The following is a 27,743-nucleotide window of genomic DNA, read 5'->3' as shown; positions in this document are numbered from 1 at the left end:
GGTGCAATGGCTCATGCCTGTAATCCCAGCACTTTAGGAGGCCAAGACAGGTGATCATGAGATCAGGAGTTCGAGACAAGCCTGGCCAACATGGTAAAATCCCATCTCTACTAAAAATACAAAAACTAGCCGGGTGCAGTGGTAGGCACCTATGATCCCAGGTACTCAGGAGGCTGAAGCAGGAGAATCACTTGAACCCAGGAGGTGGAGGTTGCAGTGAGCCAAGAGCATACCACTGCACTCCAGCCTGGGTGACATAGCAAGACTCTGTCTCAAAACTAAATAAATAAAATAAAATAAAATAAAATACATAATCCTGGAGAAAAATACTATATAAACCTATAATGACTTCAAATTACATCAGTTTGTACGATAAAGAAAAAACAAATCCCTCTGCAGTAGTTGGGTCCTAGCCTAGGCTTGCCTACTCCCTTCCCCTGCAGTAAGGCCACTTCCTCAGAAGGCAGTGTCTTCAATTAATGTCACTTGAACATACCCCTTTTGGGGGGACAAGGGGTTGCATTCATGTGTACACACAAACAATACATATATCATGCAGTTCTCTCCCCAAAGAGAATTCTGATCAAATCAGTTTTGTCTCTTTATATTTCCATAGCGATTATACTCACTTTACATGTCTGTGCTCAGAAAACTACCAGCTAAGTAACATCTTCATCTGGTTTTCCCAAGGCAAAGCCCATCTTCACATTATCAGGCTCCACTCCAGACCTGTTAAACCAGAGTCTCTGGAAGAAGATCTAGGAATCTCTGTATTTTTAACAGGCTCCCCAGATGCTTCTGATATTTGGCCAGGTTTGGAAAACACTGATAGGAATCTTTGTTCAGAAGCAGATCAGTGAAGATCACAGTGGATAAAGAAAATCAGCAGCCTGAAAGAGGGACACCTCGACAAATGGCATCCAGGGAGACAGAGCCAATGCAGGAAACAGGAGAGAATTTCTCAAATGTTCTCCGGAGTGTCCTCAGAGAGATGTGAGAGGAAGCTGCACAAATAAGAGCAGGTGGCTTCCCACCCCACCCGGGCTCCTGCCTGCCTCCTGCACATTCAGGTCACAGCCACTTATTCAAGCAGGAACCTTCCCTGATACCCATCAGACTGAGCCCTAAGGCCATGGCTGGGCAGGAAGATCCACTCTCTGCTGGGCCTGAACCCTCCCCAAATTCCCAGATCTGGCAGGGAGATTAATCCAGAAGAACATGGACTGATGCAAGGAAATATCACATCAGGCCACTAAGGAAAACATATGAGTTACAAAAGTGTCCATACAAACCTGATCACAATTTTGTTAAAATTAAATACATACACACACACACACACACACACACACACACAGAGAGAGAGAGAGAGAGAGAGAGAGAGAGAGAGAGAGAGAGACAGACAGACAGACAGACAGAGAGAGAAATAAGTATGGAAATAAGCATGAAAGGATATAAATCAGAAAGTTAACAGTGGCCTCTCTGGGAAGTTCAGATTACAAATGATTTTCACTTTCTTCTTTTCACTAAATATTCAGCAGTAAACACATCTTACCATGATCATAAGAAAAAAAGCAAACATTTTTACTTTTTAATCAGGACCCAGCTAAGGTAAGAGGGCCTGACAGCTCCCTGACACTCTTTCCTGACCACTCCTAGCCCAGCCAACACAGATCATCCTGGAAACCACCCTTGTCTCAGACTGGTTTAACCCCAATGGGGTTAGCAGGAATTGCCTCCTAGGCTGGGGCATTAAGTGAGATAATGCAAGTAAAACACTTGGCACAAGGAATAGCACATGGTAAGTGCTCAACAAATGATGGCTAGTTAATTGCCCTTAATCTTCCACCAACTGGACCAATGAATTCCTGCTACCAGACATCAGGCAATTTCGAAGGGCCAAGCCACTGCTCTTCCATCATTCCCTCCCCGCTAGAGAAAAAAAAAAAAACCGGTTGTGAAAAGCCAAGTGTATTGGATGAGAGTAAGCCTGAAAGCAGAAGAGCCAGGAACCCCAGGGAGGCACCAACTCCTTGGGCACTCTGTCTCTGAAAGCTGGGCAAAGTCCAGTTATGTCGCAGTAACAGCCCCAACCTTTATAAGGAAATTGTATGCAAGTTCAAACAAAAATGTGCTGGACAGGTCATCTCTGGAAGGCTTGAGTTCAGCTACCAACTCTGCCACTGGCTCATGGAAGATCTCTTGGTTTCAAGTCTTCACAGAGGATAAATAACCCCTCTCCACAGAGAGTTGCAGGACCAGTGAGCAAATGAAGGGCTACACTCTAGGGAAGCGTTGTTACCTTTACTATGGCTACCGGGAAGGCCAGGTTTGCCCAGGCCTTTGGGCAGCTGCCCACCTGTTATTTGAGGGAACTCAGTCTGCTACCTAGGGGCTTGGGAGTGAGGCCTACTGTTTGCTTCTTTACACCTCAAGCCCTGAGGAAGCCCTAGGACCCTCCTAAGGGATTGTTCTGTCTTGGAGGAGAGAATTCTCCCATCTCCGCTGTGGCTCTAATACCCAACAAAGTCAGATTTCAGCCTCCAAGGTGAGCCCGCGAAGCGGCAGAGCCAAAGGACCCAGCACCTGTCCGCTCCCTGAGCCAAAGGAAAGTGGGTGAATGAGATCTCCAGTTGCAATAACAAGACCTTGATTTAACCTGAGCTGCTTGCTAATAAGAAACTCGGTGGTGACAACCCGGGTCTCTAAAAGATTAACGAGAGTGTGATTATTCCAGCCAAGTGAGGCAGAACCAACCGCAGTTGGCACCCATGGCCGGGCAGCAGGTGGTGTCCAGAGAGTTGCTTGTCCTGAGCCTCTGCCCTCCTGAACAGTCTCAGGACAAAGGGGCCAGAGACGATGCCCCCATATAGAAAGAGCACTTTCTCCCAGCCTCATCTGTCACCACGAGGGGCGTTTCTGGCCGCTGCAAACAGGGTGAAGCAGCCCCTGCCGCCAGCCCCAGCGGGCACTTACCAAAGGTGGTGAGGTAGAAAGACAAGTCCGGGTGGGCACGCCGGCTCCCGAGGGAGACGCGGTGCAGGGAGCGCTCCATGGCGTCCCGCTGCGACCCGGACAGGAGCGCCTGCAACCCGAGGCGGCTGTGTTGCTCCCCAGTAACCGAGGCAGCAGGCTCACCGCCCCGGCGGCGGACTCTGCAGGGCGGGAGGAGCGCGAGCGAGCGAGCGGGAGGCCTGGCTGCACTGCGCGCTGGAACGGCCCGGGCGCGCCCGGCCCTGATTGGCCCGCGCGGGTTTGAATGAAGAGAGGTCCACCTGCTGGAGCAGCGCCCGCCCGGAGTCGGGGAGGCGGCGTCGGCGATCCGCACAGAGCGCGAGGGCACCACCCAAGGCGCCTGCGGAACCGGACGGCCACCCAGGGGCTCCGGGCCCCAGCACTGTACTCCTGGTTGGAAGGGCCAGCCCCACGAGTTCAGTCCGGGGTGCCCACAATGGGCAGGCTTGGCCTCCTCGCCCAGCTCTCCTAGACCAGCAATTAATCGGGTTTATAACCTGCTTTGAAGCTCAGACCTACAATCATTAGACCCAAACAAGGGCAAAGGAGCACTCGATGGCCCAGGGCAGTGGGGTTTGGAAAATGCTCTCTGCGCTTGGACAGGTCGCCTCCAAACTGCATCCCCCTCCCTAACTCTGCGTCCTAGATCACTCTTTTGAGCCTCCTCTTGAATGACACAGGTCCAGATGGGAGCAGCTTGCTCCAACCATCCCGATGGCCCCCCATCCCACAGCCTGATGCCACTGGACAGCAGGACAGGCCCACAGCCTCTGAGAAAGAGGAACCCACAGGAAACGGTGGGGATGGGTGAATCTCCCAGCCTGGTGCAGGGAGGCAGAGCTGGAAGGTCAACCCCTGCGCTGCTTTGTCGGCAAACATTTACAGGACACCTCCAGGGAGCAGTTTCACACCAAGACATCTGCTCTGCAAATCTCTGTTGCCACTGTGGGAAGGAAAGCTGTTAGTCTCGTGTAAATCTAAAACTGGGAAGTGTTGGTATTTGTCCCTGTTCCCCAGACTTCATTGCCAAGTGGATATTTGTGTTTCAGTGATCCACTCAAAAACAAAATGGGGAGACTCAAGAGAGAAAGCGGAGAGAAGAGTTATGAGTTGAGTATCAGATGCCGGAGGCTGAGCTGGACAATTTACATACATCATCTCAGTTAATCTTCAGAGTAAGTCTAATAAGTATTAGCCCAATTTACCAGAGAGAAATCTGAATCTCTGGCAGAGAAGACAGATGACATGTCCAAGGTTTGTAGAGCTAGGAAAAGACAGAGCTGAAATTTGAACCCAGGCCTGTCTGCCCCAAACACTATTGTCCTATTCTTCCTTGGCCTACACGTCTGTCCCATGGCCAACAGCAGGTGAAGGGAGCAGACACCACAGGGTCAGGTGGCCACTAGCAAGGAGCAGAAACTGATGGAGACTGGAATCAGCAAACTGGTGGTCCAATACAACTAAGTCACATAAATGCCAGAGGATTGCTTGAATCCTGGCACTTTGTGAAGTCCTGCCCTGTTCTTTACTGCCCCACCCCCTGCTCCCCTACCCTCCTTACACACATACCCAGTGAACACTGCCTTTAACAAGGGCAGCCACTCTCGTAGCCTCAAGCCAATGGCAGATGAACTTACCTGCACCCTGGACTTGGGCACACATGAACCTCCTCCTGGCTGGAGAAGTTTGAGTCCATGCATCTCTTCTGGGCAAAGAGATATCAGAGCTTAGCCACTCCATCCAGCCAGGGAATATGGGTGACCTCAGGCTGAAGCCACAGGATGGAGACAGGACACTGAACCCAGAGACATGGCAGATCTGCAGGAACAAGATGGAGTTCAAAAGCATGAGTTTTGCATGGTCTGAATACGCCCCATGCAAAGGGTGTTCACTCCCAGGAGGAACTAGAAAGCATGGTGTTCAGGAAACAGAGCAAAGGAAGGCCCACAGGGAAAGGGAAGGTGATGTGCCCAAGATGACAGTCACCTCTTCACAGCTTTGCCAGGGATCACTGTAGGGCCTCCTCCCGATGAGGAGACTACCTTGGACTCAGGAGGCCATGAGCAACCTGTAGGTGAAACACTCAGAAGGGTGAGATCCAGGAGAATTGGGCAGAAGTGTGCTGTCTGAAAGTGACCTAGGAGAGAAAAGACCGAGGCCCACACTGGGCACTTACACCTTTCACTGGTTATAGGAACAAAGATCCCACTGCTTTGTAGAGGGATCTCCTCCTGACTCCTGCCCCACTCAGCAGCTAACCTATTCGGTTTGAAGATTCCAAGGCCAGCCTGATCTTGATCTGGTGGTACCACCTTCACCACCACCAGTAAGGATCCTTTACTTAGTAGCATGCTGGAAGCTTCCTTTTCCTAAAAGGACAGATCGATCACCCTTTTCTCAAGAGACGGAAGAGAGAGGTGAGTGGGAGACTGGGCAGGGCACTTCAGGAGAGACTGGCCCTGTTAACCCACACTGCTGTCCACAAGCAACATCCATAAAGGGTCATGGTCATGGCCCTGCTTTCCCCAGGAAGGCAGGGGAGTTTGACCAAGCCTGGCTTTCTCACATGTCCTGAGCATTCTAGCACCCCCGGGGCCTTAGTATCTCTTCCACCTCACACAGGTCCATACACACTCCACACATACATCAATATCCCACACACGATAACAATCACACATTCTGTGCACATACATACACATACCTTAACATATCCCATGTACACACACAGGCACATACACACACACAGAAACACACTACATATACACCTCACATACATATACAAACACAGCCTACACATTATAGATGCCTCCTATGCATATATGTAAGCACACACATCACACAGACACACGCACACAAAACACATACGTTACATATATGCCACATTCATATACACAGATTGATTATAAGCACTTTTAGCATAATACAGCATCAAGCAATGATTTTAGGCATTTTTTTAAAGACTGACTATATCTGGAAGAATAAGGAATACTTGAGTTTTGAAAGGAAGGGACTAAATGGATTTATTTGGGTGAATTTTCATAATAATTCTCAAAGAATCTTAGCAACTTTAAGATATTATCTAGCCCAATAACCAAGAAAACTTAGAAAAATAATAATAAGGTCAGGTGTGGAGGCTCACGTCTGTAATCAAAGCACTTTGGAGGCCAAGGCAGGTGGATCACCTGAGGTCGGGAGTTCAAGACCAGCCTGACCAACATGGTCAAACCCTGTCTTAAAAAAAGAAAAATAATAATAATAATAATAAAGGGAATTGGACTGCCAGATATTAAATGGTATTAAATAATGTAAAACTAGAAAGAGCCAGATCAGGGCTGGGCGCGGTGGCTCAAGCCTGTAATCCCAGCACTTTGGGAGGCTGAGGTGGGTGGATCACAAGGTCAAGAGATCGAGACCATCCTGGTCAACATGGTGAAACCCCGTCTCTACTAAAAATACAAAAAATCAGCTGGGCATGGTGGTGCGTGCCTGTAATCCCAGCTACTCGGGAGGCTGAGGCAGGAGAATTGCCTGAACCCAGGAGGCGGAGGTTGCAGTGAGCCGAGATCGCGCCATTGCACTCCAGCTTGGGTAACAAGAGTGAAACTCCGTCTCAAAAAAAAAGAAAAAACAGATCAATGGAATAGAGTAGAACATTCAGTGGGATAATTTATTTAGAAAATAACCAAGATGTAAAGTGTTTTAACTAAAAATTCATTTCAAAAAGTTAGAAGAGAAATAAGCTAATTCAGAAGAATTTTTTTTAGGTTAAAGATAAAATTTATTCCAAAAAAATAGACTTCAACAGTAAGACCAAAGGCTTGTCTCTAAAATTCCAATAAAATAGACCTGCTGCAATTCTCCTGCTTCAGCCTCCCAAGTAGCTGGGACTTCAGGTGCATGCCACCATGCCCGGCTAATTTTTGTATTTTTAGTAGAGATGGGGTTTCACCATGTTGGCCAGGATGGCTTCAAACTCCTGACCTCAAGTGAACCATACACCTTGGCCTCCCAAAGTGCTGGGATTACAGGCATGAGCCACCATGCCCAGCTGATATTTTAAATTATAAGAGAAAACCAAAGCAACCTTATTATATAAATTTGAAAATCTGAGAGGAACTGGATTATTTTCTAGAAAGTATTAATTAGTAAAATCGATACAAGAGTTTGAAATTTTTAATAGATCACTAACCATAGATGAAATAGAAAAGAAAACTGAAACTCTATTTGACAAAATTATAGAAAATCTGGATAGTTTTAAGAGGCTATTCTATAAAATCTTCAAGAAACAGATGATGCTAATGTAATTTTAACTATTTCAGAATGTAGGAAAAAAAACAAAGATTTGTCAGTGCTAAGTAGGAAGCTAGATGAGGACAAAAATCAAATAAGGTTAGAAACGGAAAACTACAGACCGACTTCTGGAAGCATAGAATAACATTTCACTTAATCTGGGGAGCTAGGCAGACCAAGATGATAAAGGAAGTCAGGGAAGACTGCCCAAAGGAAGTCACCTACAGGATGATTTAGCCAAGTATAGAGAGAAAGGAAGGGTTACAGGCAGAAAGAACAAAACATGTAAAGGCCACAAAGTGAGAGAGAAGTGTTGTACATTTGAGGAACTGAACAATGGGAAATGTGGCAGGAAACTTAGAATGTGAGAGAAGGAGTAATACACAAGAAGGTAAACACGGGCCAAATCTTACAGGCCCTCGGCCGGGCGTGGTGGCTCAAACTTGTAATCCCAGCACTTTGGCCGGCCGAGATGGGTGGTTCACTTGAGGTCAGGAGTTCGAGACCAGCCTGGCCACTGTGATGAAACTCCATCTCTACTAAAAATACAAAATTAGCCAGGTGTGGTGGCACATGCCTGTAATCCCAGCTACTCAAGAGGCTGAGGCAGGAGAATCGCTTGAACCCAGGAGGCGGAGGTTGCAGTGAGCTGAGATCCCCACCATTGCATTCCAGCCTGAACAACCAAAGCAAAACTCTGTTTCTGGAGAAAAAAAAAGAAAGAAAAATCATACAGGGCCTCACATTTTATTATAAGAAGCTTGGACTTTATTTTAAGAGCACAGAGCAGTTGCAAAAGATTGTAAGCAAGATCCCAACAGCCTTTAATTCACATTTTAGAAAGATTGCTCTGGCTAGAATATGAAAAAATAAAAAAGGGATTGGTTAGGGGTAGGGGTGTTTGCATGACATGAGGGTTGGGAGCAAAAGTTGCTCTTAGAGTCTTTTCTAGTCATCCAGGTAAAAGATGACAATGACCAAGCTAGTGTAGTGGCAGTAGAGATGGAAAGAGATCGAATCAACGGGCCATGTTGATTGAGTAGAAGATGAGAAGAAAGAATGCACGGAATTCTGGCTTGAGAAATTGTTTAGAAGTTCCCTTTAGAGAGGCAGAGATCATGGGAGGCAGGGCTGAACTGACAGGAGAAGGGATGAGTTCAACTACAAGCCTGCTAAGGTTGAGTGACCCACGTGCCATGCAAGTGAAGATGTCAAGTGAACAACAGTTGAACATAATGGACTGAAGCTCAGCAAAAAATACTTAGGCTAGAAATACAGATTTAGGAATTCCTGGTGAGGCCATGGGCATGGGTAAGAGAGCCCAGAGGGAATGTTTAATGTGAGAAGGTTCAGGACAGAACAAAGAATAGTACCAACTGAAAAAACAGGCAGAAATTCATGCCACCGTGGACTTTCAAGATGGCCGCCTAAGAACAGCTCAGGACTTCAGCTCCCAGTGAAAGTGCAGAGGGTGAGTGGACGCCGCATTTCCAGACGAACTCTTATTGCCCACAGACCAGGAGATACCCAGGCAGAGGGGTCGCCAGCGTCGCAGTCCCAGCTGGTGCGGCTGTTTTGGCCCCCGCGGGGCTGATTCCGCCCGCGCGGCTGCTGTGACCACTCCCTGTTGCTGCCGTTCTCCGTAAAAAAGCCACTGGTCTGGGAGCCCTCTTAGCTGGCGAGCAGAGCCTTGAGATGGCAGAATAGCCCATTCATCTGAAATAGCGAGTCAGGCCAGGAGATTCCTAGGCAAAAAATCCGCCAGGAGCCGGCGCCGCGGTTCGAGCCGACTCCGTGAGTCGCAGCACGGGAGATCCCGGCGCCTTTTCAACAAGCGACCAGAACGCGGGGTCGTTCAACTTAAAAGAAAAGACTCTGAGTCAGGGAGCCAGGTGATCAGGCTCGGTTGGTCCCACCCCTCCACCCCCAACAACAAGGAAAACAAAAACAGTAATTGGAAAACCTCTGGGTTGAGCCTTTCAAACCAAGCACAGCTGAACCGGGACGGTCCGGCTCCGTGGGGGAGGGGCTTCCGCCATTACTGAGACTCTCCACCGCTACGGAGGCAGGCTGCCGTTGCCGAGGCAACCCGCCGTTGCCGAGGCAACCTGCCACAACAGAGAGAGTCCGCCATAACAGAGGCGGGGCCACCATTGCCCAGACAGTTCTAACTACGCCCATATAAAAAGGACTACAGGGAAGAGCTCAGGGCAGCTGGGCGGAGCCCACAGCAGCTCAGCAAAGCCCCTGCAGGCAGGCAGAGGCTAGGCGTGCTGCTAGCTGGGCGGGTCCGACCTGAAAAAAAAAAAAATCAAAAAAGGCAGTAGTGCAAGGGAAACTCATAAAGCTCCAACTCCCTGGGACAGAGACAGACAACAGGTGGATAAACCCACAAAAATGGGTAGAAACCAGCGTAAAAAGGATGAAAACTCCCGAAATCAGAACACCTCTCCTCCTAAAAGTGATCACAACTCCTCACCAGCAAGGGAACCAGACCGGATGGAGAAGGAGGGTGATGAAATGACAGAATCAGACTTCAGAAGATGGGTAGTAAGAAACTACAATGAGCTAAAAGAACATGTTCTAACCCATCGCAAAGAAAATAGGAACCTTGAAAAAAGATTGGACGAACTGCTGACGAGAATGGACAGCATAGAGAGGAGAATAAGTGAATTGATGGAGCTGAAAAACGCAACACGAGAACTTCGTGAAGCATGCACAAGCTTCAACAGCCGAATTGACCAAGCAGAAGAAAGGATATCAGAGGTCGAAGACCAACTCAATGAAATAAAAAGAGAAGGCAAGAACAGAGAAAAAAGCGCAAAAAGGAATGAACAAAATCTTCAAGAAATGTGGGACTATGTGAAAAGACCTAATCTACGTCTGATAGGTGTACCTGAATGTGATGAAGAGAATGAATCCAAGCTGGAAAATACTCTTCAGGATATTATCCAGGAAAACTTCCCCAACCTAGCAAGGCAGACCAATATTCAAATCCAGGAAATACAGAGAACACCACAGAGATATTCCTCAAGAAGAGCAACTCCAAGGCACATAATCGTCAGATTCACCAGGGTTGAAATGAAAGAGAAAATTCTAAGGGCAGCCAGAGAGAAAGGTCGGGTTACCCACAAAGGGAAGCCCATTAGACTCACAGCAGATCTCTCAGCAGAAACCCTACAAGCTAGAAGAGACTGGGGGCCAATATTCAACATCCTTAAAGAAAAGAACTTTCAACCCAGAATCTCCTATCCAGCCAAACTCAGCTTCATAAGTGAAGGAAAAATAAAATCCTTTGTGAACAAGCAAGCACTCAGAGATTTCATCACCACCAAACCTGCTCTACAAGAACTCCTGAAAGAGGCTCTACACATGTAAAGGAACAACCAGTACCAGCCACTCCAAAAACACACCAAATGGTAAAAAAGCAGCAACACAATCAAGAATCTGCATCAACTAACCAACAAAACAGCCAGGTAGCATCAAAATGACAGCATCAAATTCACACATAACAATACTATCCCTAAATGTCAATGGACTAAATGCCCCAGTCAAAAGACACAGACTGGCAAATTGGATAAAAAGCCAAAACCCATCAGTGTGCTGTATCCAGGAAACCCATCTTACATGCAAGGATACACAAAGGCTCAAAATAAAGGGATGGAGGAAGATCTACCAAGCAAATGGAGAGCAAAAAAAGGCAGGAGTTGCAATTCTCATCTCTGATAAAATAGACTTTAAAGCAACAAAGATCAAAAGAGACAAAGAAGGACATTACATAATGGTAAAAGGATCACTGCAACAAGAAGAGCTAACGATCCTAAATATATATGCACCCAATACAGGAGCACCCAGATACATAAGGCAAGTTCTTAATGACTTACAAAGAGACTTAGACTCCCACACAATAATAGTGGGAGACTTTAACACCCCATTGTCAATATTAGACAGATCAACCAGACAGAAAATCAACAAGGATATCCAGGACCTGAATACAGACCTGGAACGAGCAAACCTAATAGACATTTACAGAACTCTCCACCCCAAATCCACAGAATATACATTCTTCTCAGCACCACATCACACCTACTCTAAAATTGACCACATAATTGGCAATAAATCACTCCTCAGCAAATGCAAAAGAACAGAAATCATAACAAACAGTCTCTCAGACCACAGTGCAATCGAGTTAGAACTCAGAATGCAGAAACTAACTCAGAACCGCACAGCTTCATGGAAACTGAACAACTAGCTCTTGAATGTTGACTGGATAAACAATGAAATGAAGGCAGAAATAAAGATGTTCTTCGAAACCAATGAGAACGAAGACACAACATACCAGAATCTCTGGGACACATTTAAAGCAGTCTCTAGAGGAAAATATATAGCAATGAGTGCCCACATGAGAAGAAAGGAGAGATCTAAAATTGACACCCTATCATCAAAATTGAAAGAGCTAGAGGAGCAAGATCAAAAAAACTCAAAACCTAGCAGAAGACAGGAAATAACTAAGATCAGAGCAGAACTGAAGGAAATAGAGACACAAAAAACTCTTCAAAAAATCAATAAATCCAGGAGCTGGTTTTTTGAAAAGATCAACAAAATAGACAGACCACTAGCCAGATTAATAAAAAAGAAAAGAGAGAATAACCAAATTGATGCAATAAAAAACGATAAAGGGGATATCACCACAGATTCCACAGAAATCCAAACCATCATCAGAGATTATTACAAACAACTCTATGCACATAAACTAGTAAACCTGGAAGAAATGGATAAATTCCTGGACACCTGCAACCTCCCAAGCCTAAACCTGGAAGAAGCCGAAACCCTGAATAGACCAATAACATGGTCTGAAGTCGAGGCAGCAATAAAGAGCCTACCACCCAAAAAAAGCCCAGGTCCAGATGGGTTCACAGCTGAATTCTACCAGACATACAAGGAGGAGCTGATACCATTCCTTCTGAAACTATTCCAGACAATCCAAAAAGAGGGAATCCTTCCCAAATCATTTTACGAGACAAACATCATCCTGATACCAAAACCCGGCAGAGACTCAACAAGAAAAGAAAATTTCAGGCCAATATCCATGATGAACATAGATGCAAAAATCTTCAATAAAATACTGGCAAACCGATTGCAACAGCATATCAAAAAGCTCATCCACCATGATCAAGTAGGATTCATCCCGGGGATGCAAGGCTGGTTCAACATACGCAAGTCCATAAACGTAATTCACCACATAAACAGAACCAAAGACAAAAACCACATGATTATCTCGATTGATGCAGAGAAGGCTTTTGACAAAATTCAACAACCCTTTATGCTAAAAACCCTCAATAAACTAGGCATTGACGGAACGTATCTCAAAACAATAAAAGCTATTTACGACAAACCAACAGCCAATATCATACTGAATGGGCAAAAACTGGAAGCATTCCCTTTGAAATCTGGCACTAGACAAGGATGCCCTCTCTCACCACTCCTATTCAATATAGTACTGGAAGTTCTAGCCAGAGCAATCAGGCAAGAAAAAGAAATAAAGGGTATCCAAATTGGAAAGGAGGAAATCAAATTGTCTCTATTTGCAGATGACATGATTGTATATCTGGAAGACCCCATCATCTCAGCCCAAAATCTCCTGAAACTGATAAACAACTTCAGCAAAGTCTCAGGATACAAAATCAACGTGCAAAAATCACAAGCATTCCTATACACCAGTAATAGACTTCAAGAGAGCCAAATCAAGAACGAACTGCCATTCACAATTGCTACAAAGAGAATAAAGTACCTAGGAATACAACTAACAAGGAACGTAAAGGACCTCTTCAAGGAGAACTACAAGCCATTGCTCAACGAAATAAGAGAGGATACAAACAGATGGAGAAACATTCCATGTTCATGGTTAGGAAGAATCAACATCGTGAAAATGGCCATACTGCCCAAAGTAATTTACAGATTCAACGCTATTCCCATCAAGCTACCAATGACCTTCTTCACAGAACTGGAAAAAAACACCTTAAACTTCATATGGAACCAAAAGAGAGCCCGCATAGCCAAGTCAATTCTAAGCAAAAAGAACAAAGCGGGAGGCATCACACTACCGGACTTCAAACTATACTACAAGGCTACAGTAATCAAAACAGCATGGTACTGGTACCAAAACAGAGATATAGACCAATGGAACAGAACAGAGGCCTCACAGGAAATACAACATACCCACAACCATCTGATCTTCGACAAACCTGACAAAAACAAGCAATGGGGAAAGGACTCCCTGTTTAATAAATGGTGTTGGGAAAACTGGCTAGCCATGTGCAGAAAGCAGAAACAGGACCCCTTCCTGACACCTTACACCAAAATTAACTCCAGATGGATTAAAGACTTAAACATCAGACCTAATACCATAAAAACCTTAGAAGAAAATCTAGGTAAAACCATTCAGGACATAGGTGTAGGCAAGGACTTCATGACCAAAACGCCAAAAGCAATGGCAACAAAAGCCAAAATAGACAAATGGGACCTAATCAAACTCCACAGCTTCTGCACGGCAAAAGAAACAGTCAGTAGAGTGAATCGGCAACCAACAGAATGGGAAAAAATTTTTGCAGTCTACCCATCTGACAAGGGGCTGATATCCAGAATTTACAAAGAACTAAAGCAGATCTACAAGAAAAAAACAAACAAGCCCATTCAAAAATGGGCAAAGGATATGAACAGATACTTTACAAAAGAAGACATACAGGAGGCCAACAAACATATGAAAAAATGCTCATCATCACTGGTCATCAGAGAAATGCAAATCAAAACCACATTGAGATACCATCTCACACCAGTTAGAATGGCGATCATTAAAAAATCGGGAAACAACAGATGCTGGAGAGGATGTGGAGAAATAGGAACACTTTTACACTGTTGGTGGGAATGTAAATTAATTCAACCATTGTGGAAGACAGTGTGGCGATTCCTCAAGGACCTAAAAATAGAAATCCCATTTGACCCAGCAATCCCATTACTGGGTATATATCCAAAGGATTATAAATCATTCTACTACAAGGACACGTGCACACGAATGTTCATTGCAGCACTGTTTACAATAGCAAAGACCTGGAACCAACCCAAATGCCCAACGATGATAGACTGGATAGGGAAAATGTGGTACATATACACCATGGAATATTATGCAGCCATCAAAAACGATGAGTTCACGTCCTTTATAGGGACATGGATGAACCTGGAAACCATCATTCTCAGCAAACTGACACAAGAGCAGAAAATCAAACACCGTATATTCTCGCTCATAGGCGGGTGTTGAACAATGAGAACACATGGACACAGGGAGGGGAGCACTACACACTGGGGTCTGTTGGGGGGAAATGGGGGAGGAGCGGGGGGTGGGGAGGTGGGAAGAGATAGCATGGGGAGAAATGACAGATACAGGTGAGGGGACGGAAGGCAGCAAAGCACACTGCCATGTGTGTACCTATGCAACAATCTTGCATGTTCATCACATGTACCCCAAAACCTAAAATGCAATAAAAAAAAAAAAAAAGAAAAAGAAAAAGAAAAAACAGGCAGAGGAAGAAAGGCCAGAAAAGGAAAAGAAAAGCCAGGAGAAGTATTAAGAAGGAAATAATAGCCAACAGTGTCAAATATTAAGAGGTCAAGTAGGTTAATAACAGAGAATTGTCCATTTGATTTAGCAATGAAACACCCCCCGTTGACCTGTCATCCGGAATAAACTGCTGGGGGGCAACAACTTCACATGAATGAAAAGGTACCCAATTACTCTAAAAGGAAAAATACCCTGGGCTCAAAGACACACAATATTCTTGGGTCATGTTTTTTTCATGTCCTAAATTTAACCAGCTGGAATGCTTTGTTAAGTGGTATTTTATTCACCCTTGAAATGAAGGATTTGCCTTTTAAAAGTGTGTCTGCAATTCATCTTCAAGGTAGAACAAGGTAGTATCTTTGGGTTAATTGTTCTCTACAGGAACAGATGCTAGTTGCTGTAAATACCACTGAGGAACTTTAATTTGCCCCAGATGTAGAAGCCTCGAGTGACCTAAATACACAAACAGGGACTAAAGAGAACCAAGTAAACGATTCAAGATTTCAAGTGTAAGCAGCTAAAGGCTTGATAACAGCCAGAAAAGAAAAGCAGAGTGCCCCCTCTCTGCTGGAATGACTCCGTGTTCTTGCAGTTAGGTTGGAAGCCATTTTAGCCTCTTCAAGAACTGCTTTCCCTGGCCTGATAATGAGTAACTCGGCCTGGCATAATCCTGCATTCCAGAGGCCCTCAAACAGTTTTTCAAAATTAAAAAACAATATAGACTTCTGCTTCTAGCCAAGATGGAATAACAGGAACTGGATTTTCCCTTCACCTGAAACAACTAAAAGGCTGGACAAAATACATGAAACAATGGTTTTCAAGATATCAAGCAATGAAGGAGAGTGATCCCCAAGAAACAGAAAAAAGATAAGCTGAGCCCTGAGATCAGCCCAGTTTATTCCTGGGAGAGACTTTCCAAAAGGGAGAGGGAACTCAGGCCTACTCCAAATCCCTGAATTGAGAAGTTTGGGAGGCCAAGGCAGCTAGAGTTCCAAGGCAGAATACCAGAGAGGAGAGAGCCTTACAAAGAGAGGGCCCCAGAGATCTGCAGAGGGTGCCCACTCATGTCTTCAGCTAAGTGCTAATGAGCTCATGGGTTCGAGGAAAGTATTCCAAGGCTGGGGAAAGAACCACTAAAGAATTATAGGGAACAATCTTTGAAGCTCACACAGGGCCAGGAATAGTTCTTAAGCTCATCAACCAGAGTGGAAAGACCTCCTAATTCCATAGGAGACATTAGATAGAATACTTAGAAGGGTCTTGCCTCAGCTGTGGGGAATAATCAGCCCTAGATTAAATGCTGCTATTGTTCATCATTAAAATAAATAAATAAATAAATAAATGTTTTAAAGCGGCTTAAAAGCAAGATCCAAAAGGATAAAACTGTTTCTTTTTTTTTCTTCTTCTTCTTCTTTTGAGACATAGTCTTGCTTTGTCACCTAGGCTAGAGTGCAGTGGCATGATTTCAGCTCACTGCAACCTCCACCTCCCAGGTTCAAGTGATTCTTATGCCACACCTGGCTATGTTTTGTATTTTTCATAGAGATAGGGTTTCACCATGTTGGCCAGGCTGGTCTCAAACTCATGGCCTCAAGTGATCCAGCCACCTCAGCCTCCCAAAGTGCTGGGATTACAGGCATGAGCCACTGTGCCCAGCCAGGATCAAACTGTTTCTAAGCAACTTAACTGCATCCCAGAACAAGCTCAAGAATATTTGTTAGAATACAAAAATATCTAGAACCCAAAAAGGTTAAATTTGTAATGTCATGTATCTAATAAAAAGTAAACAGCTATGGCAAAAAAGCAGAAAAAAATATGACCATAATAAGGAGAAAAGTCAATCAATAGAAACCAACCCAGAAATGACATGTTAAGTAGGCCAGATGTGGTGGCTCACACCTGTAATCCCCATATATTCAGAGGCTGAGGCAGGAGGATGGTTTGAGGCCAGGAGTCTGAGACTAGCCTGAGCAACTTAATAAGACCCCATCTCTACAAAAAAAATTTTAAATTAGCTGGGCATGGTGGCACATGTCTGTGGTCCTAGCTACACAAGAGGATGGCTTGAACCCAGGAGTTCGAGGTTGCAGTGAACTATAATCACAGCCTGGGGGACAGAGCAAGACCCTGTTTAAAAATAAAAATTTTTCAAAGAGTATGTCAAGTAAAAACATGGAAGATATATATATATATATATATATATATATATATATATATATATATCCCAATTGAACAACTAGAGGTGAAAAATATAATGCCTGAGATAAAAAACACAAAAGGTGGAATTAACAGTGGGTTAGACATTGCAGAAAAAAAGCAGTGAACTTGAAGACAGCAGTAGAAGCCACCCAAAACTAAACACAAAGAAGACCAAAATAAATAAGTGGGTGATCAGTGAGCTGTGGGACAACCTGAAGCTGCCTAATAGATATGTATTATTAACTGGAACAGCTATGTATAATAACTGGAATCCCAGAAGAAAGTAGGGCACAGAAAATATATTTAAAGAAATAGTGGTTGGGCTTTTTCCAAATTTGATAAAAACTATAAACCCCACAAAACCAAGGTCAATGAGCTCTAAGCAGAAGAAACATGAAGACACCTAAAAGTACATCATGATCAAACTGCTAGATAGTGAAAAAGATAAAATCTTAAAAGCAGCCAGGAAAAAAAACTACACATTACATACAGAGGAGCAAAGATAAGAATGACATCAGACTTCTCATCAGAAACTGCATGCTAGAAGACAGGGAAGCAATATCTTTAAAGCATTGAAAGGAAAAAAAAAAAAAAAACAGGCTGAGTGCAGTGGCTCATGCCTGTAATCCCAGCACATTGGGAGGTCAAGGCGAGGGGATGGCTTGAGGATGGCTTGAGGCCAGCCTGGGTATACTAATAGAAAGACCCATCTCTACAAAAAAAATTTTAAAAGCAGCCAGATATGGTGGTGCATGCTAGCTACTCAAGTAGTCCTAGCTACTCAAGAGGCTGGGGTGGGAGGATTGCTTGAGCCCAGGAGTTTGAGGCTGCAGTGAGCTATGATCACACTATTGCACTCCAGCCTGGGCAACAGTGTGAGTCCCTGACTCTTAAGAAAAATAAAATACAAAGAAGAAAAAGAAAAAAAAAAACAATTATTTACTCAGCAAAAATATCTTCCAAAAATGAAGGCAAAATAAAGACTTTCTCAGATTTACAAAAGCTGACTGAGTTCATCATCTGCAAATACGCACTATAAGAAATGTTAAAGTCTTTCAAATTGAGAGAAAAATGATACCATATGGAAGTCTGGATCCACACAAAGAAATAAAGAGAACACTGGAAGTGCTAACTATGTGGATATATAGAAAAGAGTTTTTATTATTATTTAAATCTGATTAAAAGAACAATATAACTAGGATAGGAACCATTGACTAAAAAGAAAACACCCAGAGCTCTCTGCATCCTGTAATATATTGCATATGTTGCCTTCTGATGAGATAATTGCAAGAAGCAAACTCCAGGGAAGCTATTAGCAAGTTAGCAATTGCAGTCATGTGGGAATATGGATTCTACTTGTGGAAGAAAATAATATAGATACGTGTAGTCTAAAATGCAACAGCCATAGTTGAGATTCATCTGGATTGCACTCAGGTTTGAATATAAGGCTTATGTAGAGCAAAGTCTGTTTCTGGATCAGTGTCCTGTGATGGTGAAGTGCCCTTCCAGTGGACACAGCGCACCATACTGTACAGAAACACAGGGGCAGAGGTCATGGCATCCAGAGATCCCAAACGTTCTCCAGGGAAATTTGACTGGGAACTAGAGGACATTTCTAAGTTAGTTGTACTGGAGCTGGAACTTAGAAAAGTGGCATGTATTCCCTTTGCTTCCAAATTCTTTCCAATCACTTGGTACCCCTTTTTTTGCCCCCACTGCACTGCTGAAACTTCATTCACTCAGCAGGCACCATTGTCTTCCACGTTATGCAGACCATGTGCCTGTTCACAGTCCTCATTCCCTTGCCTGAGTTTTCCTGCTGCCTCTCTGACAGCTCCTCTATTTTCTGACTCTGCTTACCTTCTTATGTGTTCTCAGCTGTGCCCTTTAGTCCTCTTCCTTCCTCAATATTATCTCCCTCTGAGAGCTCATCTGTGCCTATTGCTACGCTTACCTGTTCTAATGGTGACTCCCAGATCTCTCTACATTTCCAGGGCCCAGCACCACCTCTGCCTCGACACACCAGCCACCAATCTTTCCCTCTGCCTCCACCCTCCTCTCTGACTGCTCACCTAGACTGTAGTGCTCACTGTCTGCTTCCATATCTTTCTGCCCAACTAGACTGTGAGCAGTTCCAATGCTGTGACTGAGATGTGTTTTCTTAGTATCTCCCTACTGCCCAGGCCTAGGGCCTGGCACACATTTTAAAAAGCAAAACCTGGCCAGACACATTGGCTTACACTTGCAATGCCAGCACTTTGGGAAGCGGAGACGGGCAGATCATCTGAGGTCAGGAGTTCCAGACCAGCCTGGTCAACGTGGTAAAACCCATCTCTACTAAAAATACAAACAAATTAGCTGGGCGTGGTGGCAGGCACTTGTAGTCCAAGCTACTCAGGAGGCTGAGGCAGGAGAATCACTTGAACTTGGGAGGCAGAGGTTGCAGTGAACAGAGATTGTGCCACTGCACTCCAGCCTGGGAAACAGAGCAAGACTCCGTCTCAAAAAAAAAAAAAAAAAGAAAGAAAGAAAGAAAAAATGATAAGTGAAATCTGGCTTGGGAATTTGGTTCTAAAATCAGCATATAAGACATAAATCATAAATAACCACAGTTATCCTTAAATAATCTCTATGTCAATCATAAAATACACATGGTTTTGTAAATAAAAATGATGAACAGCAAACTGGCCTTCCCCATCTCACACTTCCTCTGGGATGTAATTTCAGAGTAGAAGAGCTGAACAGCTCCCACTAGTTGTAGTACATCTTCTCCGTCACTCCCTCCTGCTTGGGGCTTTGTTTTAACCCCACACATTAATTGCATTTTCATATGTAAAATGCATATATAACCACAACTTCATTGTAAAGGTTTGATGAATAAACTCTATCTTTTCTTAAGTTGGTTCTTCCTCTTGACTTCACGTTTCCGATAATAAAGCACATCACTCCCCCATCTCCCTCACTCTTCCTTTCTGTTTTTCAGGTTCTGGTTCATTCTTCCTGTGCATAGTATCCCTTTGTCTCCATTCTTACTAACACCTACATAATTCAGGCCCTGATCTCTTCTGATCTTTATTTCTTTTTTTCTTTTTCTTTTTTTTTTTTTTTTTTTTTTTGAGACGGAGTTTTGCTCGTTACCCAGGCTGGAGTGCAATGGCTTGATCTCGGCTCACTGCAACCTCTGCCTCCTGGATTCAGGCAATTCTCCTGCCTTGGCCTCCTGAGTAGCTGGGATTACAGGCACGTGCCACCATGCCCAGCTAATTTCTTTTTGTATTTTTAGTAGAGACAGGGTTTCACCGTATTGACCAGGATGGTCTCAATCTCTTGACCTTGTGATCCACCCGCCTCGGCCTCCCAAAGTGCTGGGATTACAGGCTTGAGCCACCGCACCCAGTCCCTGATCTTTATTTCTATGATAGCCTCCTAACTGGTCTTGCTGGTCTCTTTCCCATTCATGTTTCTCTCTCCTATTAGGTTAGCATTTAGTGCTATCGCTCCCAATTCAAAAGCCATCAATGGCTATCAGAGTTGAGGCCCTGCACAATCTAGTCACAGGCTGTCTTCAGTCCCACTCCTACTCTTCCAAGATAGGAACACTATGCTCCTCGCCTGCTCCCCAAACTTTTCCCACCTCTATCACTTCCTACCACTTCAAATGCCACCTCCACAAACATCTTCACTTGCCAAAACCCAACCCGGCCTTAAATGGTAATATCCAAAGTGACCGCTCCTTCTTCTCATCATTATAGTTCTTTCTTTGTGCCATTTATCTCACACTGCTGGATTATAAGTACACTAAAGGAAGACATATTATATTTTTTTTCATTTATTCACTCATTCAACATATATTATTAAGCACTTACAGTGTGCCAGGCGCTCAGTGAGGTGCTAGATATTTATACAGTAAAGACAGAGAGAGCTCTGCCACTCACAGAACCCAGTCTGGCAGTAGAGGGCGGCAACAGACAAGCTGTGCACCCCAATAGAGGCTATGAGAGAAAAAGTGAAAGAGGGGACTCTCATCTTGACAGTGGTCAGAAAAAGTTTACTTCTAAATTAGCTAGGCGTGGTGGCGGGTGCCTGTAATCCCAGCTACTCGGGAGGCTGAGGTAGGAGAATCACTTGAACCCGGGAGGCAGAGGTTGCAGTGAACTGAGATCACACCACTGTACTCCAGCCTGGGTGACAGAGCAAGACTCCATCTCAGGAGAAAAAGAAAAAAGAAAAAAAGGAATGAATAGAAAGTAGCCAGGCAGAAGGGAGAAGAAAAAGTTGAAGAAAAAGTACCAAAAAAAAAAAAAAAAAAAAGTCAGAAGAGAGAGAGGATATGGTTCATTAGAAGAACCTAAAGAAAAAAGTCTTGGCTGGAGCACATAGAACAAGGTGAGAGTGAGGGGCACTGGGGCTGGGGGGAGACAAGCCAGCCACAGCCCTGCCTTGTGAGACACTTGTAAACCAAGTGAAAGAGGTTAGGCTTGATCCTAAGCGGAAAGGAGAGTTTAAAAAAAGATATATCATGATATTTGCCTGGTGGAAAGATGGAAGAATGGATGGCAGAGGTAAAGATCAGGGGTTAGGCTTGGCACAGTGGCTCATGGCTATAATCCCAGGACTTTGGGAGGTTGAGGCGGGAGGATGGCTTGAGCCTAGAAGTTTGAGATCAGACTGGGCAACATGGCAAAACCTCATCTCTACAAAAAATAGCTAGGCATGGTGGGACACACATGTAATACTAGCTACTCGGGAGGCTGAGATGGGAGGATAGCTTGAACCCAGGAGGTTGAGGCTGCAGTGAGCTGTGATCGTGCCACTGCATTCCAGGACAACAGAGAGGGACCCCCATCTAAAAAAAAAAAAATACTAGGGGTGAATGCAGTAACCCAGATGCAAGAAGACAGAGACCTGGACTAGGGTAATAGCACAAAAAACAGAGAGAAGTGGATAGATTTGGATGCTGCACCTAATATGACTCGGTGATTAACTATATTCAGATGGACCAAAAAAGAGACGATCCCACAAGCTTGACCAATGCTTTGTACATAATAGGTGCTCAACGTGGAATGAATGAATTTATAATAAATAAATGAATGAGCAAATGTTGACAATGAATGAGAGGCAGAGAAAAGTAAAAAAAAAAAAAAAAAAAAGATTTTTGAAGATTCCTTTCAAGGCAAAACCATCCCAAGAAGTAATATAGACCCAAAAAATATGTATGTATATAAATAAATATATCAGAATTTATTGGTTTACACCCTCCCTGTATTTTTTAACAGATGAAATCTGGCCAAGATAAGTTTAGGGGATACAAAGAACTATAAGTGCCTCAGATCACTTTTTATATTTGTGCTTCCAAATACTGCCTTCCTAAGTCTCTCGGCCCAACTGATGATCTGTCAGGATCATCAATAGCTCCTAACTTCCCAAAATCCTAGGCCTTTGGGGCATGTGCCACTATTTGCCACACTCTTGGAATGGTCCTTTCAATGATCATTGAAATTGTTCAGAGATGGATTCATTCATTTGTCAAGCATTGATCAAGGGCTTCCTACATGCCAGGGCTATCACCTGGGATTGTAACCATGAAAACAAAAGGCAAAGACTCCTCTCTCAAGGAAACACCAGTCCCCTGAAGCATTTAAATTTACATATGTAAATGGTGAAATATGCTTTTCTTCATTTACTCACTAAGGCGTTTCTTTGGTTGTGTAGACACTGGTCATAGATATTACCAGAGGCCTGCAGTTATTTGAAAGGTGTCAAGGAAAGCGTGTCATTTTCATAATGTAGTATCGCCACCTAGTGGTTCCAAAAAACTTTGCCAATTGAGCCAGGAAAAATTTCTTACAAAGCTATACTCCTGGGAATGACTCTCCACCATTTCTCCAGAACTTTTTCTTTCTCTATCAAGATAACCTAGGGGATAATTCTCTAATGCATAAAGGGTACACAATATCTGTTAAATAAATGCATATAGCGCTTACTCACTCTCTCTCTCTCTGCTCTCTCTTTTTTGGTTCCACCTTCAAATTGTCCTCTGTCTATACTTTTATATTAAATACACTCTGCAAAGTCTATCTAGTAAATATCTGGTTCCAAGTCTGTGTATACCATTCTTAAATATAAAACTTTTCAAATTAAAAAATGCATATATAGAAGGACAGATTAATTTAATATCCTAGAACCTTACGGCAATGGAAAGAGAAAATTTAGAAATTCCTTCCCAGATTCCTCTGGACTACAAAGGACTTTCCAATCACTTCTATCTAAGGACAAAGGTATTACTGTCCTTAATTAATCAAGCATTTCCTTTAGGTGCATTTGAATACACTGATTTTTTAAGTGTCACTGTATCATGAATCAAACTGTGACACCCTCCCACCAAACCCAAGGGGCTTTCTATAATTCAAAAACAGGCTGGACATGGTGGGTCATGCCTGTAATCCCAGTACTTTGGGAGGTCAAGGTGGGTGGATCACTTGAGCCAGGAGTTTGAGGCCAACCTGGCCAACATGGGGAAACCCCTTCTCTACTAAAAATACAAAAATTATTTGGGGACGGTGGTGTATGCCTGTAAGCCCAGCTACTCAGGAGGCTGAGGCACGAGAATCACTTGAACCCAGGCAGTGGAGGTTGCAGTGAGCAGAGACTGTGCCACCTCACTCCAGCCTGGGCAACAGAGAAGGACTCTGTCACAAAAGATACAAAAACGAAAACAAAAACCATGAAGAACAGCATTTGTCTTCCCAGAGGTCAGGATCAATAGCAAAACAAAGTTCAGCTGGCTCTGAAAGTGTGGGCCTAGAATGTCTGAAGATGTTTTCACTGACCCTTACTTCTACACACATGTCAAACTGGGCCAGGTGTCACCAGGAGGTGTGCTTAGAAAATTATGGTAACCCAAAGCAAGGGCCTGTCTCTAGCAGGGATCACAAACTAGCAAAGAACAAAAGAAACTAAGGGCTAGTTTCTTGGGAATATAAGCCTCTTAGAACCATATTCCAACAGGCTAAACCTTAAGTCCTCTTGTTGGTTTAAATAAGTAAAGTAAATCTCCAAGCAATCCTGGCAATTAATTAAGCCTTACTTCTGCTTCCTTAGGCCCAGATGGTGGAGAAATGGCAGTTAGCAGCAGTTACCTGACTCCTCCTCTCTCAGAACACTGGAGGCTGAAGTAAAGGGTTCAAGAGAGCTTCTCCCCTTCAGTCAATTCTTGTCTACATGGCCTCGTCCTTCCTTTCGATCTAAGCGTATCCCAGTCTCAGTCATATATTAAAGAGAGGGAGTCAGAGAGGTGTCAGGATATAGTGAATGAAGACAGGCTGAACCAAGATTCTAAACCCAGCCCCCTTGACTTGCTCGCCTTTGTCTTGGCCTCTCCAGCAGGGCCACCAGGTCTGTTGTGAAGGTTGTAGACCAACTTCAGGGGTGCTACTCGTATTATAACCATCTTAGAGTTGTATAGTCATTGAGTTAATTTTCAACAGATGGTAGTAAAGTGTTTTAAAGGGTGTATTTATCTAATTTACTCAAAGGCCCCAAATGGGGTCTCATCAGCACTGTATTCTGAACTACAGTCTAATTTATCAACTGGCTACAGTCCACATAGGTCTATGTAGTTAGCCAGAGAACCAACTGAAATAGTGAGTGTAAAGCACCTTGAAACTAACGTGGTTTGGAGATTATATTTCCCAGGGTTCTGTTTGTGATCATCTAACTTTGAGGCATTGGTATGTCAATGATAAAACAAGTTTCAGCCTGCAAGTGTTTTATCTCCCTTTGAAAACAGATGCAACGGCCGGCGTTCAGAGAGTGCATATATGCTCACACAAAGTCCATCAGGATTCAAAAAGTAACTGTGCTCATCAACAGGATTTTAAAGAATGTTCCAATTTCTGAGAGTTGCTTCACCAGTGAAGTAATTGAATTAGTTATAAAATAGTTATTATACCTTCTCTTCTCTGCCTGAATCTTTAGCTAAAATAAGCAAATGGAAGGCAAATGCTGCCTTGTCCTCATCCCTGCCATTGACCATTAGAAACTGGGTTTGCTCCAGTGGACAGGTCTGAGGATAGCCTAATAAGAAGTGAAGAAAATTGTAGGCCAGGTGCAGTGGCCATGCGTATAATCCCAGCACTCTGGGAGGCCAAAGCAAGCGCATCACCTGAGGTCAGGAGTTCAAGAACAGCCTGGCCAACATGGCGAAATCCTGCCTCTACTAAAAAGTACAAAAATTAGCCAGGCATGGTGGCAGGCATGGTCCCAGCTACTCAGGAGGCTGAGACAGGAGAATCACTTGAACCCAGGAGGTGGAGGTTGCAGTAAGCCAAGATGGCACCACTGCACTCCAGCCTGGGCAACAGAGCGACATTTAACCTCAAAAAAAAAAAAAAAAAAAAGGAAAGAAAATTGTAAATTTTTTAAAGCCAGCCCACATAAGTCATTCTGCAATGTAATGCATTCAAGAAATAATCATTTTCAGGAAAACAGCCCATGTAACACCTTGCTGATTTCTCTCTCTATGAAGATTCAGCTAACTATAGTTCAATCTAATAACACAAATAATGTCATAAACTTTTTGATTTGGCCTGAGTAGGCAGCAGATTTAGCTTTCTAATTTGGTCTGTTTTGAAAGTGTTTTGAAGGAGTCAAACATTTAATCTGCCTTTCCTATATGAATTGTACTTAGAGAATCAAATAATTAATGAGTGAGAAGTTTCTCTTTAAAAAAGATCTCAGGCCCAAGCCAGAGCTCCACTTTCAGCATGGCACTGAGAAGCCCCAAGGTCTGCTCTTTAGTAAAACTAGTGAGAATTGTTTAAAAAAAAAAAAAAAAATTAAGACTCTGGAAATGGCCCTAAGGGCATACCACAAATGAAGAAACATTTGTTCAAAAACATCTACAAAAACTCAGAATTCTAAGAATCCAAGGAATGTGAACCAAGACTCATGCTCTCTCTGTTCTTCCACCCTCAATTCAGTGAGACAAAAACTATACTTCAGGCTGCTTCAGCCTAGAACACAGGGCTGCCTCCTGCCTCACCTATCTTCCCAGGAGGGATGGGATGTCAGCATTTCTCATCCTTTTCCCCTACTTGTTGCTCCGGGCAAAGTTCCAGCTGAGTACAGCTGATATAAATGGGAGTTCCCTTCTTCCACTCAGCCTCCACTTGTGGAAACAGGCTCTACCTTGGGCATGGTACCACTGAAAACACTAGGGCCATGGCTGAGTTTGCCCCAGCTCATGGGCAGGTTCCACACTGAAAGGCAAGCCAAGGAGACCTGTGACTGCTGCCCCTCCCATCTACAAAGCACTCAGAACCTAACATGGAGTGTCACTCAAGAAGAAGCACATCATTGTTCCCACGCCCATCACCAGGACTTTGGCTCAGAGATTTCCTCTGATACAGATTAAGTCACAGAACAGAGAAATTTGGGAAAGTAGGTCATAGAACAGAGAAATCTGGGAAACTCCTAAGTATGTGGAAATTAAACAACATACTATTAAACAACCAATGGATAAAAAATTCAGCAAAAGAGAAAATACTTCAAGGCAAATGAAAATGAAGATATATCAAAACTTACAGGACACAGCTCAAACCGTGCGTACAGGGTACCTACAGCTGTAAATGACTACATTACAAAAGAAGAAAGACCCCAAATCAGCAACCTTATACCACCATAAGACATTAGAAAAAGAAGAGCAAACTACAAGTAAAGCAAGCAGAAGGAAGGTAATAAAGATCAGAGTGAAAATTAATAAAATCAAGAATTTTTGGTATATCGGAGAGAGATCCAAGATGGCTGATCACTAGCAGCTCAGGATTGTAGCTCCCAGTTAAAACACAAAGAACAAGAGGACGCCACACCTTCACATGAATTCTTGTTGCTCACGCACCAGGAGATTCCCAGCGGAGGAGCCCCACGGGTCGCCAGCACGACTCTTGTGACCAGCGAGGCGGTTTTGCCGGCGCCTCGGAGCGTCAGTTCTTGGTGCAGAGTCAGAAAAGCACCATCAATCTTAACGCCGCTGATTTAGTCGGCGCAGTGGGTTGCTCAGATTTCGGCGCTGAAAATCAATAAGTTGGACGTCCACTCAGAAACCCAATTACAAAGACGGTAATTATAAAGACCACAGACGGATAAATCTACAACGAAGGGAAGAAAAAACAGTCAAAAAAGACTGAGAATACCCAAGTTCAGAATGCCTCTCCCTCAGCAGGGGATCCCAGTTCCTCATCAGCAACGAAACAAGGCTTGATGGAGAACGAGTGTGTTCCAATTACAGAAGCAGGCTTCAAAATGTGGATAATAAGAAACTTCTGTGAATTAAAAGAACTTGTTCTAACACAATCTAAAGAAACTAAGAACTTTGAAAAAAGGTTTGATGAAATGTCAACAAGAATACAAAATTTAGAGAGGAAAATAAGTGAATTGATGGAGCTGCAAAACACAATACAAGAACTAAGTGAAGTATGCACAAGTTTTAACAGCCAAATTGATCAAGCGGAAGAAAGGATATCAGAGGTCGAAGACCAACTCAATGAAATAAAACTATAAGACAAGATTAGAGAAAAAAGGATAAAAAGGAATGAGCAAAGTCTCCAAGAAATATGGGATTATGTGA

The 27,743-nt window shown here is 43.7% G+C and overlaps 1 protein-coding gene across 11 annotated transcripts in view; it reads right to left on the bottom strand.

The window, feature by feature from the left end:
* Positions 1-27,743, bottom strand: part of RGS3 (regulator of G protein signaling 3) — a 158,526-nt gene that overhangs the window by 128,097 nt on the left and 2,686 nt on the right. For 3 of the 11 annotated variants that reach the window (XM_074395198.1, XM_074395200.1, XM_074395199.1), the window contains 3 exons: positions 5,272-5,381; positions 4,999-5,149; positions 4,650-4,830 (listed from right to left, as the gene is read on the bottom strand). In XM_074395198.1, the coding sequence (XP_074251299.1) occupies positions 4,650-4,752 (103 nt within the window). In that variant the 5' untranslated portion in view covers positions 4,753-4,830; positions 4,999-5,149; positions 5,272-5,381. Of the gene's footprint in view, positions 1-2,973; positions 3,178-4,649; positions 5,382-27,743 lie in introns of those variants that run through there. The other 8 variants (XM_074395201.1, XM_074395204.1, XM_074395202.1 and 5 more) reach the window with 6 other exon arrangements.

This window comes from Saimiri boliviensis, chromosome 2 (genome assembly GCF_048565385.1).
Source record: "Saimiri boliviensis isolate mSaiBol1 chromosome 2, mSaiBol1.pri, whole genome shotgun sequence".
Lineage (NCBI taxonomy): Eukaryota > Metazoa > Chordata > Mammalia > Primates > Cebidae > Saimiri > Saimiri boliviensis.
Note: the sequence above shows the minus strand (reverse complement) of the source record. Positions and strands in the feature narration are given on the sequence as shown.